The sequence below is a fragment of the Emys orbicularis genome, chromosome 13 (genome assembly GCF_028017835.1).
Source record: "Emys orbicularis isolate rEmyOrb1 chromosome 13, rEmyOrb1.hap1, whole genome shotgun sequence".
In the NCBI taxonomy this organism is placed as follows: Eukaryota; Metazoa; Chordata; order Testudines; family Emydidae; genus Emys; species Emys orbicularis.
The window spans coordinates 14,200,767-14,217,736 of NC_088695.1; the positions used below are offsets into that span (position 1 = coordinate 14,200,767).

At 46.2% G+C, this 16,970-nt stretch overlaps 1 protein-coding gene across 1 annotated transcript; it reads right to left on the reverse strand.

The window, feature by feature from the left end:
* Window positions 1-8,573: 8,573 nt before the first annotated feature.
* LOC135887356 (olfactory receptor 14A16-like) lies at window positions 8,574-9,503 on the reverse strand. The gene has a single exon (XM_065415130.1). The coding sequence runs from the start codon at window positions 9,492-9,494 to the stop codon at window positions 8,574-8,576; it is 921 nt and encodes a 306-aa protein (XP_065271202.1). The 5' UTR covers window positions 9,495-9,503.
* Window positions 9,504-16,970: the final 7,467 nt, after the last annotated feature.

The following is a 16,970-nucleotide window of genomic DNA, read 5'->3' on the forward strand; positions in this document are numbered from 1 at the left end:
AGATTTTCAAACACATTGAGGTGCCCAACTCCCTTTGCTTTCAATGGGTGTTGGTGCCTAGATGATATTGAAAATCCCACTCGATGCCTAAATACCTTTGAAATCTGCCCCTTAAACATCTCGGAAAAACTGGTGCTAAGTCACCGTGTGGTACAGCAGAGAATGCAGCCTGGGTCTGCTCAGCACCCCGCTAGCTCCCTCCCTGTTGGACCAGATTGTGCTAATGTAGATGGAATAAATGTGCCAAAGATGCTAACAGACCCCAGTCACTGTCAACCATTAGACATGTTAAGCGACCTACAGGTTTGGTATCCAGAGACCTCAGCCTGCTCAGTGCCATGGCAAACACACCATGAAACATGCCTTTAACCTGTTATCAAAGACAAGGAAAAGGAGGAAAAGCAGCTAAAGCATTTGAAATGTAAAGCATTCAATAAGGCTTCATTTGAACAACATCTCTCATTCCCCTGGCCTTGAGCTGGGAGAGTTTTAGAAGGAAAATCCCCCACATCAGACAGTCTTTTAGACGGTATCAGAGATGGTAATAACTGTCCTTGCGGGGGAAAGAGAAGTTAGCTGAGATGGGCTGGAGCTGCTGTTGTCGTAGATGCTACTATTGAAGTTCGATCCCATTTCATCTCGGGTGGGATTTGGGATTCATCTGGAGTAGGTGGGGGGTGACGATGTCCTCTGGGTCCCTCTCTCTGGCCCGGTCTGGCCAGGACATCTCTCAGGATCAGGAGGACGAAGAGCTGGAGTCACAGGGATGGGGTGTGTGGCAGATCTGATGGTGAATCTGGCTCCAGTAGCCTCTGTTGTTCTTCCTCATTTTCCCCCCAAAGTCTTTTTCTTGAAGGACCCCAAAGGGAGTGATGGACGGAATAGCCCATCCCCTCGCTATTTTGTCCACCAATTAGGCCTAGTTTCCAACACACAATTTTGGTTCACTGATTTCCGGCCCCACACTTCTCTTGTTTACCAGGCATGATCTTAACATAGACCTTGAGTGATATCAGGAGGATATTAGTCCTGTTGGACTAATTCAGTCTTTCTGTCTCTCTTTCCCACCTTTTCCCATTAACCTTTGTTATTGTAGGTTGTTGTGACAACTTAGGAACTTTCATATGCTTTTTACAGTTGAGCTCACAAAGAGGGTGAATTTGTCGATCCACTTATCACACCACTGCCCTTCCTCTGCTTGTAGGAGATGGACCTCCTGGAGCCGATGAGGGGGGAGAACAGCACCTAGGTCTCTCCAGCAACCTGCAGGAGCAGCTCATCCTCTTTGGGGTCTTCACAGCCATCTACCTGGTGGCCCTGATGGGCAACGTGCTCATCTTACCGCTGATCAGTCTGGACTCCAGGCTCCACACACTCATGTATTTCCTCCTGGGCAACCTTTCAGTGGTGGACATTGGCTACATCAGCTCCACCATGCCCAAGATGTTGGCCAATTACCTGTCACAGGACAAGTCCTTCTCATGGGCTTTCTGCCTCTCTCAGATGTTCTTCTTCATCTCCTTCGGGGGGATCGAGTGCCTGCTGCTGGGGGTCATGGCCTATGACAGCTACGTTGTCATCTGTCATCTTCTGCACTACGGCACGTTCATGCTGGGGGTCTGGTGCCACTGGGCTCTTAGCTATTGTAGGTCACATGTCTGTGCCACAAACACATATTTATTTCAACAAAGCCCTGGGGATGCTCATTGGGCATCAGCTGTAGATAGCAGTGGATATGGATGACGAGAGAAGCAAAAGGATCTTTTCAGAACCACCATGTTTTTTCTGGACAGGAGCTGTATTCTGTGCCTGTCTGGGTTCCCCTCACATTCACCCACAGAACCTCTCCATAAGTGCAGCACCGGACACATCCATTTGCCACATAGGAGGCTCAGTGAAATGGCCTGTTCATCTTAATGAGATATTCTGAGCTGAGTGAGAATCCCTCCAGGAGATGTACAGCCTGAAACAATCATTCAGAGAGGTGTGAACTGTTTCACTTGTACCAGCCACCCCAGTGCCAGCAGGGTTTCATGGTGTTGTCGGTGCACGCTCCACATGTGCCTCTTCTCAGCTTCGCACCTCAAGGGGTGGCGCTTCCCTAGACCCGGCACACATGGGGAAGGGTTTAAGGAGACGGGTTCAGCCCCCCAGAAGGGCAAGGACAAAGCCTCCGAGATCACGTGAAGGGAGCAGGGAGGGGTGGACCCCCATAGATGGGTTGGAAACCCCCAGATATTCGTACAGACATGGGAGGGGAATGTGGGATTGTCAGGTGCCCCTGTCCCCATTTTCCCCCAGGCTGCTGTCACTCACCCTCATGTTCCCTTTCCCAGTGCCCCACCCCTCCCCATCTCCTCACACCCAACCCGTCTCCTATCCCACCTCCTCATTTATCCTCCTCCCCATAATCACCCCTACTCTCACGGCCCCCAAAACACCTCCCTCCCTTTCCCACCAACTCTTCCACCCCCAATAATCCCACCTCCCAATGAGCGTGTGCATGGGTTATTTATTTTCATTTCAAAAATAGTTTCAGCACCTTCTCAGTATTCGGCTGTGCTCAAGGGACAGTTCTCCAAGATTAGAAACCCTTCAACAGAGGCAGATGTCACCTGCTTTTAGTCACAGATTTCTGCCCAGGGTTAGATTTTAACTCACAGGGCCTAGGTTTGTTGGCCAGAACATTCTCCTTTCAGCAGCTATGGGGCTGCGAGTCAGAAACAGCTTGCAACCAGCTCCTCCTTTAGCCAGGCACATGCACAGTGCAATTTGTTTGGCGTGACTCCAACCACTTCAAAGGCTGACGTGCCTAACTGAGAACTAAACACTGTGGCTGATAATGCTGTCATTTATTTCCCCACGAGGGCCAGTGGGTGGACTGCACTCTGCTGAGCTTTGGGGTCCCTGGTGTGAGGATCTGAGCCCCGGTTTGATTTCTAGCTATGCACAATAAAATCAGCACCAAAATGCACCAACTGTAAGAAAAGTTAGAAATACTCCACTGCAGTCAACTGATTTCTCTCTCACTCATCCTGGTGTAAATCAGGAGTAACCCCACTGGAATCAATAGGGCTGATTTCCCAGTCACTCATCTCAGGGTAAGTCCATGGTGTTACGGTGGAGTGTGTCTGGTTTCAGGGAGAGGAGATTCAGCCCCTTTGACTCCAGCCTCTGCCACATCCTCCACCCCCTGAATGCTCTTACACTAGTCCCCAGGTGTCTCCTTCCCTCTGCCTTACACAGCCCAGACCCCCAAACACCCCCCTCCCCTCTCACAACCCTCCACCTCACAAATGCTCCCGGGCCCCGTTCTCTGAGATTCCCCCTCGCATGGCCCAGAGCCAATTCCCCACCCAGAGTTCCTGACTCAGCTTCCTCAGAAATCCCTGCTGAACCCCTCTGCTCACCAGTCCCTTCCTCTGCTCAGCCCTACTCCTCTGATATGACCCCAGCCCCAGGGAACCCCCCCCCGCTTCCTTCAGTCCCACCTCCAAACACCAGACATTCTCTCCTGCTTCTCTCCTTTGGCCAGCCCTGGCCACCACTTCCTTCCCACCCCACTCTCCTCCTTCCTCTGCCTGGCCCTCTCTAGAGCTGGGGGAGGGGGGCTTTCAGTCCCTCATCCCATTTAGTCCATCACCTCTCAGCCAAGCCTGCCCAAGGAGGGGAGCAGGGAGCGCCCATCTGTGGAGTAGATCCCTGTCTGCTAGGAACTGCAGAGAGACCCAGTAACTCAGGACATCCAGCGAAGGGACACGACAATGGCTGTTGGATAATACAGTGATGGGGGCATGAGAGAAAGGCATAACCAAACAATCCTGGCAGTGCATGCATAGATAGATAGATAGATAGATAGATAGATAGATAGATAGATAGATAGATAGATAGATAGATAGATAGGACCAATGATTGCTAACACTGGAGGCTCAAATGCATCGCAAGCGGGGGGAAATTCCGCAAAGACCAGCACAGTAAGTTTGCCATTTCAATTAAATATGTTAGAGTATTAATATACAGGGCTAATTTAAGAACATAAATTTGAATTATGTTTGGAACTCTTTAAGACCTTTGCTATCAAGTCAACCAAACATCTAGAGTCTATCAGATTATTTTTATCAAAAAAAATTTGGGCTTTCATAGAATTCCCAAAAATCTCTGATTGTTCATATTTTGCCACGTGAGAAACAAATATTTTCAGCTAAAATAGGAGAAAACTGATTTTTTCCTGCCTAAATCCACCCCAAAAAACATGGGTTTTCAGTTCTCCTATGTATATATATGAAGTATCACTGAAATATATTTGAGGATGCCTGAGAGTTTCTATGAAAATTTGATTAATCGAAAACACAATTTTCCTTTGAAAACAATTTAAGCAGAAAATTTCTGACCACCCTTAATTGGAAACTGAGCTTTAAGAAAGACCGGCTAATGCAAATATTGTCCAATAATATGATAATTTGAAACCCATACACTCTATTGCATCCCTTCTTATTTCTGTTTCAGAGGGGTAGCTGCCAGATAGTAAAACTGAGTAAGCAGGAAAGCTGATAGCCCACAGAATTTGTTTTGTAGACTAGTGCCTTTAAATTCAGGGTGAGAGTTGAACCAAGCAGCCAGAACTCATCTATCCTGACATGGAGAACAAGTGGACTTCAAGGAAATCAAGAACAGGAGACCTTGTGTCCAAATGGCAGCCAGTATCTGGATCAGTGGGGTTCTCCATTCTGCACTGCACACTGGGAACACGTTTGCAATAACCTTCTGTGGAGACAATGAGATGGATCAGTTCTTCTGTGAAATCCCCCAGCTCCTCAAACTTGCTTCCTATGACTCATATCTCAGTGAAACTGGGGCTATTGCCTTTAGCGGGTACTTTGCCTCAAGCTGCTTTGTTTTTATAATTGTGTCCAAATCCCCTAGGGACCTTTAAAATTCTAAAGACTGTTTTCAGTATCTTGTTAGTTTGCTCCTTAATTGAGAGCCCTGGAGAACTAAATCCTTCTTTTCACCTATAAAGCAAGTGTACTTGTCTAAGGCAATGTCTCTGTCATGTAACCTGGAGGTGCCATGTCTAGGGAAAAGACAGGAGGTTGGTCTAATACCAGAGCTGCGATTTTCTAAGAGTCCTGAGGTGTTAAACGCAAGTTCCCAAGGACTCCTTTAATTCCATTAGGCCCTACTCCAGAAAGGAGACACAATGTTCACTGTTAGACAATATATCCACCACCAGTGCATCTGGGACAGAATGCAAGAGATTCAGTTTGTTAGAACATATTTCTGGTAGAGGAGGTATCTAGGAAGCCGTGAAGAAGCTGTTCGGAGGGGTGGCATGCAAGGTCACATTGGTGGTTGGGGCCATGAAGGCAGGGGCGGGGCCACAGCTTTCCCAGAAGTACCAGAATGTCCGGTATTCTGGGAATGCGTCAGTGGTCAACCTAGTTGAGGGCAGAGTTGGGCAACATTTTTCCAAGCCATTGGCAGATTGTTTAACTCAGCTAAAAACATAGCAGCAGCTGTCACAAATAGGTTGAGGAAACCATTTTCCAATGACAAGTTACTTTGACCAGCTCTACCAACCTGAGCTGAGAGCAACACACACACCCCTGCACAAGCCATGCATCTGCGGTCTCCAGGGTGCAGAGTGACTAGGAATGGGTATGTCTGAGATGATCCAGGAATAAACAAGCTAGGGAGCTCTGAGCCCGCCCCTCAGGGGGTCAGGCGGCGACCCGGAAGTACAAAGGCTCTCCCTCAGAACTCAGTCAGGCTCCAGCCGCCAGAGAGACCAGACATCTCCAGCCTAGCTCGGGGCTGGGAAACCTCCGCGGCCCGGGGCGGCTGCCAGGAACCGCCGGGCCTACTCTGTGCCCGCTACCCGGAGGAGCCGCCGGGCCTGCCCTGCGCCCGCTACCCGGAGGAGCTTCCGGGACTGCCCTGCGCCCGCTACCCGGAGGAGCCGCCGGGACTGCCCTGCGCCCGCTACCCGGAGGAGCCGCCGGGCCTGCCCTGCGCCCGCTATCCAGAGGAGCTGCCAGTCTTGCCGAACGATCCCTAGCCTGACGAACCCATGGTCCATGATCTCCCCAAGGCCGACACCAGCCCCCAGGTAGGCCTCGAGGGGGAGAGTGGAAGTAGCCCGGGGGCAGCCGACCCCAGTCTGGCTGCAGCACTGCCAGAGCCGATGTCAGTGTGTTGCGGCCAGGATCCCCACTGACTAAACAGCGGGCCTTCTGCCGCTGCTAGGGCCCCGGGCTGGGACGCAGTGGAGTGGGAGGGCCTGCATCCCCCCTGCCACCCAACCCGTGGGTGGCAGTCTCCCCCTCTCCCAGGCCTTTTGAGGCTTGGGCCTACTATTGTTGCTCAGCCCTGACTGTGGGCCTGAGCTCCTGACTCAGCGTTTGTTGCCCCGCCCTGACCCAGGGCCTGGGCTTAAATACTTGTTCTATTGTTGCTCAGCCCTGACTGAGGGTCTGACCTCCTTACTCAGCATTTGTTGCCCCCCCGACCTAGGACCTGGGCTTAAGTACTTGTTCTACCATTGCTCAGCCCTGACTGTGGGTCTGAGCTCCTGACCCAGTGTTTGTTGCCCTGCCCTGACCTATGGCCTGGGCCTAAATACTTTGTTCTACTGTTGCTCAGCCCTGACTAAGGGCCTGAGCTTCTGACTCAGCGTTTGTTGCCCCGCCCTGAGCAGGGCGAGGCTTACCGTGTTCTTCTACCTACAGCAAGAGCTGCCGAGGGAGACCCATGGCCGGACAAGTTTCCCCAGCGCACCGATGTGTAGTGAGCTGGTATGGCTCCCCGCCGCCCCGGAGAGGGTCAAGCCCATGCAAACTCTTGTACAGGCCCCTTCTCCTGTCCCCCGTCCCTGCACATCCATAAAGTCACAGTCATAGAGTTCAAGGCCAGAAGGGACGACCAGATCATCCAGTCTGATCTGCTGTACTCCAACACCACCGGGCACCCGCACACCAAACCCAACAACTGAAATTAGAACAGCCCTCAGGAGACTAGACGGTTCTGTGCCACCGGCAGAGATTAGGAAAGACTGAGGTGCACCAGTGCCCAAGGCGCCCACAATGGCAGGGAAATGATTGAGTTACATCCAGAAAATCCTGGCAAGTGACCTGCACCACATGCTGGAGAGGAAAGCAAACCCCGCCTCCCCCAAGGTCCCTGCCAATCTGACCGGGGGAGGGGGGGAATTCCTTCCTGACCATCACATGATGATCAGTTAGACCCTAAGCATGTGGGCAAGAACCAGCCAGCCAAACACCCGAGAGCGAGAGAATGGCTCAGTGCCACATCAGAGCGCTGGCACATCCCACTCAATGTCCCATCTCCAGCTAGGACCACCCCGATGCTTCAAAGATTAAAAAAAACACCCTTCCAGAATACACTGGGGGGGGGGGTGTAGAATCCCTTCCTTACCCCTGCCAGTGGGCAGATGAAACCCGGAAGCATGAACATTTAGAAACATAAGACATACGCTGCAAGTGAGACCCAGGGTTGCTGAGCCCTGCCCTCCACCATCACAAGCAGCCCCATCATACAATCCCACTGAGACGTGTGTCCAGCTCTCTTAAAATTAATTCGGTCATTTGCCCCCCACAACTTCTATTTGGAGGCTGCTCCAGAACCTCGCCCCGCTGGTGGTTAGAAACCTCCCTGTAATTTCTAGCCAGTCTCTCCATCACTCACATGCCCAAATGTAGAAGTGAGCCATGCTAACACAGTCTGGCTCCTTGTCCCCCTTTAGTGATTAGGCCACGAATGGTGGTTTATAAGACAATGGGCCCAGTCCCCAGCTGGTGGCAATGCTTATACAGCTCCTTGGAGATCCACAGATGCTGAAAATTGCTTTAGGGACACCAAGTATCAGAGGGGTAGCCGTGTTAGTCTGAATCTGTAAAAAGCAACAGAGGGTCCTGTGGCACCTTTAAGACTAACAGAAGTATTGGGAGCATAAGCTTTCGTGGGTAAGAACCTCACTTCTTGCATCTGAAGAAGTGAGGTTCTTACCCACGAAAGCTTATGCTCCCAATACTTCTGTTAGTCTTAAAGGTGCCACAGGACCCTCTGTTGCTTTTTAGGGACACCAGATTCCATGGAACTACACGGATGTGCTGAGGATCTACCACAAACTTCTTCTCCCACCTACCCCAGTCTTACACCAGTCTGACTCCTTTGGTTCCAATGAAGCCACTCCTCATTCATACACACAAGCAAGACAACTCCCATCATTGTTTTCAGTGGCCATGGAACAGGTGCTAGTGGCCAAGCAGTGTAACAGGTATTGTTTTGGCACAGAATGAAAGTCTCATTCCACTCATGCACACAATTTACACCCATTTAACTCCACAACTGGACCAGATTTTCTACTGGTGTAAATCACCCCAGCAGCAGTGATAGCAGCGGAGTTAATCTGGATTTGCATTGGTGCAACTGAGATCAGAATCCGACCTGTTTGTGTGCAAGCCGTGTGGTCATGGAAATAACTGACATTAATGAACAGATACTAAGTAAGCAAACTTTAATTAGAGAAAGACAGAAAATTAATTCTTCGTGAATTACCTATAACCAGTCAATCTTCTCAGGGCAGCTTTGATCTCCTTGTTCCTCATGCTGTAGACAACTGGATTCATGATTGGTGGCAATACGGAATAGAGAACAGCCACCACAAGATCCAGAGCAGATGGGGAACTGGAGGTGGGTTTCAGATAGGCAAAAATGCCAGTGAAAACAAACAAGGAGACCACAGTGAGGTGAGGAAGGCAGGTGGATAGGGCTTTATGCCGTCCCTGCTCAGAGGGGATTCTGAGCACTGATTTGAAGATCTGAACATATGACACAATCATAAAAACAAAGCAGCCTAAGAGTAAACACGCACTAAATGCAAGAACCCCAACTTCACTTAGATATGAGTCAGAGCAGGCGAGCTTGAGTAACTGGGGGATTTCACAGAAGAACTGATCCACCATGTTGCCTCCACAGAAGGTCAATGCAAATGTGTTCCCGGTGTGTAGTACAGAGTAGAGAATCCCACTGATCCAGGCACTAGCTGCCATTTGGACACAAGCTTTGCTGTTCATCATTCTCTCATAGTGCAGTGGTTGGCAGATGGCGACATATCGGTCGTATGCCATGACGGTTAGAAGGGAAAAATCCGCTGTCACGAAGGAGATGAGGAAAAAGACTTGGGCAACACATCCAGCATAGGAAATGGATCTGGTGTTCATGAGGGAGTTGGCCATGGATTTGGGGACAGTGACAGAGATGGAGCCAAGGTCTAGGATGGACAGATTCATCAGGAAGAAGTACATGGGGTTGTGAACGTGGCGGTTGAAGGCTATGGCCATGAAGATAAGAAGATTCCCCACCAGGGCTGCCAGGTAGATCACTAGAAACCCCACAAAGTGCAAAATCTGCAGCTCCCGAACATCAGAGAATCCCAGGAGAAGGAACTTGGTCACGGTGGTTCGGTTGGACATTTTCTATCTCAGGACATCGTGTGATGGTTGCAAAGGGAGGGACAAGAGCAAGGGCCAGGATTAGATCAGTAAAATAACTTTCCTTTTGTGAAAACCACCTTAATTTCCTTCAGTCAGACCCTTAGCTTGTGAAGATTGGTGTAATATGAGAATGAGGATGGGGAAAACAGTTCCACTGACTCCAATGGAGTTACTCCTGATTTACACTGGGGTGAGAGAAAGTAGAATCAGCTCAATGGACTCCAGTGCAATGACTCCTAATTTACACCAGGGTGATGGAGAGGAGAATTAGGTACAACAGTTTTTGAGGTATTTGTTTACCTCTCCCACCCAAAGGTGGGTGAACTCTTGATAATGTTGTATAAATGTTACTATCCTCAGTTTACTGAGGGGAATCAGGGGTCTGGCTGGACAGATTCTGCTGTCAGGGGCACTGCTGTGAATGTGGGGTAATTTCACAGCATGCCATGGAATTACTCCCCATTTATATTGCCTAAATGGGAGCAGCATCTCAAATGGAGGTGAGCAAACCCAGCCATAATTACACAGTGAACGCGAATCATGCATACAGCTCAGGAGTCCTGATGCCCCATCCCCCGTTCTAGCAAGATTTCCATGCTTGCTGCGAGAGACAGATGTTCCGGCTCCCCTCCTACTTCTCTAACCACTCAACTAAACTCCCTCCCAGAACTTGGAAGAGAACCCAGGAGTCCTGACTCCCATTTTGCCCCCTGCTATAAACCACTAAATCCAACACCCCTCCCGGAGCTGGAAATACAGGCCAAGAGTTCAGGCTCTACCCACTGGACTCAACTCCCTCCCAGAGCTGGGAACACAAGTGAGGTGTCATGACTCCCAGTCCCCTCCACTAACCACTACGTCAGACTACATCTCAGCCTCTGTCGCAGTGACTCTCCACTGCCATCAGGAATGATTGCTCCGAGTGACAATGGAGAGCCATTGGGTCAGGGTAGGGACATGAGAGTGATTCTCCAGCATGATAGTTGGGCACTCACCTGGTGTCTGGAAGAGCCAAGTTCAAGTCCTTGCTCCAGTGATTATTTAATTATTGATACAACGCGGAGAAGCTTCAACAGGAGAGACTGAGACAGTCTCATTTCAGAACAGCCCGTAGCCTAGAGGCTCAGGCACCCTCCTGTAAATTGGCAATTCAAATCCCTTCTCATCATCAGTCAGAGGGAGGGATTGAACCTGAGTTTGTCACAGGCCAGCCGAGTGCCCTAACCACTCAGCTTCAAGCATTGAGGGGTGCCAGTCCCACAGTCCTTATGAGAGACAGAAATGGAACAGAATTGGGATTCTGGCTCCTCTACATACTGGACTGAACTTCCTGTCAGAGTCACATATAAAACTCAGGAATCCTGGCTCGTAGTCTCCACTACTCTAACCCACTTGACTCAACTACCCTTGCAGCAGTCTAATAGACAGACGAAACAATAAACTGAGAACTAGACACAAACTGATGCTAGATAGATAGATAGATAGTTTGATACATCTAACAACAAACAGAGAGACACAAGAAAGAAAAGAACAGATACAGAAAGTGAGAGAGAAACACAGAACTAACCCAAACTAACAGGTAGATCGAGAAGTATAAACAAACTAATATATAGAGAAAAATATAAACAGATAGATAGACAGCAATAACAACAAACTAATGTATACACAGAGAAAAGCAACAATGAGCCAATAGTGTTTGTCACAATGTTTGGACAATTTTAATGTAAACTCCTCGATCCATTCTAAAAAACTATGTGTGTCAATTTGATCAATTCCCTCACTCCCAATAGAATGAAACTGAGGCATAAATATTCTGCCCCCTCTTTCCTAAGGTAAATGCTTTGGACTGCCTCAGTTTCCCATGCCCAAAGTGAGGTAAGAGTGAAACTAAGAAAAAAAATCTATTGTCACTTACAATTTCATCCTTAAAGTGCCACTCTGTAACCCACAAATATATTTCATTGCAAGAGCAAACTTACGGTGCCGGTCAGTGTGGAATCCTCCCAGACTGAGATGTCTTTTCTCCTCCAGCTACAGACTGCAATTGGTTACCCCTCTCTCTCTAGGGTGACCAGATAGCAAGTGTGAAAAATCAGGACGAGGGTAGGGGGGGTAATAGGAGCCTATGTAAGAAAAAGCCCCAAATATCAGGACTAAAAATCGGGACATCTGGTCACCCTTCTCTCTCTAGCCCCATGCACACCGCTCTATCGATCTATCTCTCTATCTAATGCCCCGATCACTGTATTATGAGAGGCCGTTCCCCCACCACACCGAGGCTGAGCTGCAGGAAATACACTGAGATCTGTGCTGTCTGCAGATGAGCTGTGTGTCCAAAACGTTGGTGCTGCGGGAAGGTGATTTATCCATGTCTGTTTTCTACGGGCTTGTTGGACTCATTCCCTGGAGCTCTCAACAGCCCAGAGGCAACAATTAATTTCTCTTGCCCTCTACTTCCCTGAAGAGTTTCCAGAAACTAAAATAATCACAATTAAAACAAAGCAGCAGGGTCTAGAGGAAAGATTGTGAGGCAAACACTAAGGGCACACAGGACTTAGCCCTGCTGCTGACCTGCTGTGTTACCTGGGAAAGTCATTCCCTAGGGCTGTCTTTTCCCTCGCACCCTTTGCTTGTCTTTTCTACTGTAGGCTTCTTGGGGTGGAGACTGTCTTACCTAATTTAATGGGCCTCTCATTTTAGGTGCAACTATCAGATAATTAATTAATTAATTTAATAAAAAGCTAAGGTCCAAGGTGCCCTGAGATCTGATCCCAACTATTCCCCTGACTTTGTTCAGTCCCTTCACCGCTCCTTTCCTCATTTTGTCATCCGTCTAATGGGGATAATAGTTACTTGGAGGATAATTCATAATGAGTGGCGATGGTGGGAGGAAGTCGTTTTTGGTTTTGGTTTTGTGAAAACCTGGAGATGGAAAACATTTTTGTATATTTTTTCAGGTTTTTGGGGAAGAGTTTTCAATATCAGAAATATTTTCCCAAAACTAGAACATGTTTACCATAAACTTGCATTTTTACTAGAGAAGTTTATTGAAAACCAAACACTTTTCAGTCTCCAGTTTCATTTTTTTGTCCACCCCCATCCAAAAGCAATACTGTGGGATGTTATAAAACAATGACATTTTCCACAAAAATATAATTTTCATTTTTGAGCAGCTTTAATAATGAATAATTAAAAATATATTAAATACATTTGAGTTGATGTGGGTGCAACATTCATTCCAATTTTATTTGACAGCATCTGCTTCTCATAGGAACTGTCTAACTAGGTAAGACATTTTGATCATCCAGTCCAGTATTCTATCTCTGACAGTGGAAAGTCTAAGAGGCCCTATAGAGGACAGTTCTCGAATAACCTGCCCATGGCGCAGGAGTGTCGCCAGCTTTTTTGCCGCCTTAGGCGGCGGAAGGTCCCACCCCCGAAATACGGCCGATGACCGGGGCAGCCAAAGATCCAGCCGCCGCGGTCACCGCCCCGCAAATATTAGCACCCTAGGAGACCGCCTAGGTCACCCAATGGGTTGTGCCGGCCCTGCCATGGTGGAGTCTTGTCATCATCAGTTTGTGAATGGTCTATGGCGTGAGGAAGGTGAGTTTCTTCCCATCATAGAGTTTAATCTACTACAAAGTAACTGCATGCTCTCATTATCCAGATAGGCTGGAATATTTAAAGGAACCTACTGGATTTGTGTGTCTAAATCCCATTGGCTTTTGACAGGAGAGGAGTGCCCAGCTCCATTAATCCTCTTTGAATATCTCAATTAGTTTTTTATTCATTACTGATTTTGTAGATTCCATCACTGACAACTTTCAAATCAAGATAGGATGTTTTTCTAAAGGATCTGCTCTAGGTATTATTTTGGGGATGTTCTGTGGGCTGGGTTATACAGGAGGTCAGACTCGACAGTCACTATGGTCCCTTCTGGCCTTGGAATCTATTAACCTAATTTGATCTCCACCAAAAAATAGGAACAAAATGTCTCCAAAAACCTCACAAAATAGTAGATTTTAAAAAAAGATTCAAAATTTCTATGAATTAAAAAATATTTTTTTCTTTAAATAATGATGTAGAAGGATTCTGATCCTCTCCCCTGTTTTTGACCAGATCTATTAAAATTAATTCCGGGAGATTTTAGCTGAATTAGGCAACACCTCACGGTAACACAACTCCATCTCTCTTTTGGCGATGTAGGCTATTTTGTGTTCATGGAGGGACCAACATGACCAGTGATGGGATTGTCAAGGTTGCCTATAGATATTTGGCCACCAAAATTCCAAATAGTTTTAATAGGAATTTGACATACTAGTCCCCTAGGTGAAAATCTCCACCCATAGTTTTACAATCAAAACCTGCAACTCTTTTCTGGTGGGATTTTTAAGGCCATTATTCAATATTTTTATTAACGACTTGGATAATGAAGGATAGCATATGCTTATAAAACTTGCAGATGAAACCAAGCTGGGAAGGGTTGCAAACACTTTGAAGGACAGGATGAGAATTCAAAATGACCTTGACAAATTGGAGAATTGGTCTAAAATCAACAAGAGGAAATTCAATAAATAGAAGTGCAAAGTTCTTCTCTTACCAAGGAAAAATCAAATGTATAACTACAAAATGGGGAATCACTGGCTAGGTGGTGGCATAGCTGAAAAGGATCTCAGGGCTAGAGTGGATCACAAATTGAATATGAGTCAACAATGTGATGTAGTTGCGAAAATATCATTTGGGTGTATTAAAAAGAGTGTCATATGTAAGACATGGGAGGTAATTGTTCCGCTCTACTTTTCACTTGTGAGGCCTCAGCTGGAGTACTGTGTCCGGTCCTGGGTGCCACACTTTAAGAAAGATGTGGACAGATTGGACAGAGTTCATAGGAGACCAACAAAAATGATCAAAGGTTTAGAAAACCTGACCTATGAGGAACAGTTAAAAAAAAAAGGCATGCAGAGGAATGCGGTTTGATCTGGAAAAGAGGACCAGCAATATATATATATATACACATACACAGACTAAATGGGGATAAATGTTAAAGAAATTGTGGTGAAAGAGGAGATTTAATGCATTGGACATCTCCAGTCACTAGTGAGTATTGGAAGCAATCCATAAAGAAATGACCCAATTGTTGGATATTTATTATCTAATAACCTTCTGGTGATCCTCCTGGGGTTTCCTGATGGAAATGGTCACACAAAAGGAAATGAAAAATTAACCTCTGATCTGCTCAGCTATTAGTAACCTCTCAATGGGAAAAGAAAAATAGTCCGACCATTGAGGAATGGGTCAAAACAATATGGGAGGTTGGTTATGGAAAAATTAACACAACAATTACATATTCAGCAAAATAGACAGAGGACAGATAAGTACTTAAATATTTGTTTACCTCTTATTCAGTGCTCAAAGTATATTCACCTGAAAAAAAAATCCCAGCACACCTGTCCAATTCTTTGCATATGAACATTTGATAGACATACCTGGTCTGTTAAATATGTGAATACAGAGATTTCACTCAATTTAATAAAATCACCAGAAATGACATAGGAGTTGTAATGATCCTCACTCTGTACTATGGTATCACCCTGTTAAATAGAAAGATCTGGTGAGTATATTCCCGTATGATGTCTCTTTAAACCAAAGTTCACTGTTGTAATGATTGTTTTGTTTCTGATATTTACATGGCAAGGATTTGTAAACTTGTTAAAACTTCCTAAATAAAAAGTTAAAAAAACCTGGGCATGTTGATTAAGCTGCCAGAGAAAACTTCAGCTCCTCGTTTGGACTGATATAAATTTGCAGTAAATCCACTGACAGTAAAGTAGATTCAATGGAAATAATCAGGATTTATATCAGTGTGAGAGAAGATTTTAACCCATTCTTAAAATGGACCACAAAATTTGCACTGATCAGAGGTTAAAAAAGTGGCATTGTCAGTTGACGTGTAAAACAATTGACCTTTTTGGAATGAAACATTTTGATTTTCCAGTACAAAACGACTTTTCATTTAAAATTTTTCCTTAATTTTACTTCAAAATGTGGTCAACATTGAAAGAAAATGTTTAGATTTTGTCAAAATGGAACCTGAAACAAAATTGTTTTTGACTTTTTGATTCACCTGAAATTTGGAAAATACCATTTTCAGTTTGACCCACAATTATTTTATTTCTGATTTTTCAAAATTGCCAGTGAAATGAAAAATCTATTATTCGCCCAGCTCTATTTGGATTTTGCCTCCCGCATATCATGGGGAATTTGATGTTCTAGATTAGGAGCAATAAAGAAGGAGGAAGATAACTTTTATTGTGTTCAATTGTTGCCATTTAAACACACAGGGAAACACTCACACAAACAACCACACAGTATCTTCCATAGACTGATGCACACACACACCATGATGCTCATTCATTCTTCACACAAGCAGGCACACATACATTATCCAACATGCAAACACTCACTCTAACTCACCAGCATAAATGCACCAAACACACTCTTTCCCCCAGCACAAAAACAATCATAGAAACACACTCACGGGCTCTCACACACAAACACAACACCGTTATGTCCCATATATCTCACTGGTCCCAGTTTAGATGGTAATACTGCGTATAGTAATGTTACAAAACAAGGAACCAGATCTGAGTTTGGCAATGAGAACAAAACACTTTGTGGGCCAAGACATCAGTTCCCACATTTAGGAATAGGAGTTCGGAATTGGCAATGCACATAGTGGAGGGGGTGTCTACAAACCCCTCCCACAACCAGCTCCCCATCACTGAAATGGAAACATGGGAACCCATCGGAAATCTGCTGGCTTCTTGGTGCTGAGGCACTTGCATGATCTATCTCTTTATTCCTGTACATAATCTGTTCTCCCACTGTCTTGAACCTTCTGTCTGAACTTTATCCATCACTGTGACATTTGAGGAATGTGTAGGGGTGCTGTCATTTCTCCTACATGAGGCGTATTTATTTATATTGACCTCAGAACACACACAATATTATTATTACCTATCTTTGGTGGAAAATTGGCAGCTCTGCAAAATCTGCACAGGTTCTGCTTTTCCTATAGTGAGGCCAAAGCAGTGTGGTGGCTTATTTTTCTTACCACCTTTGAGATGCTTTGGGGTCAGATGCATGTTGTGAATGAGAGGAATATTCACACCGTGTATTGGCTTCAGGTCCGTATCTCTGGGTAGCATTTTTGCCTTTCTCCAAGGTACGTGAGAGAAGACAATTTGGTTTGGAATATCTGCAGCTGATGTACTGATCTATAGTTGTAAACTGCTGAACAAGCCTATTTAGGAGCCACATTTTGAGTTACTTATAAGTGTTTAATCAAGCCAGACTCTGGCTGGGCCAGACTGGGATCTCAGTAACACCACAGTAAAGATGAAGTCATTGGACTTATTTTGGCTTCATCCCTGAGATCAGAATTTTCTCCAC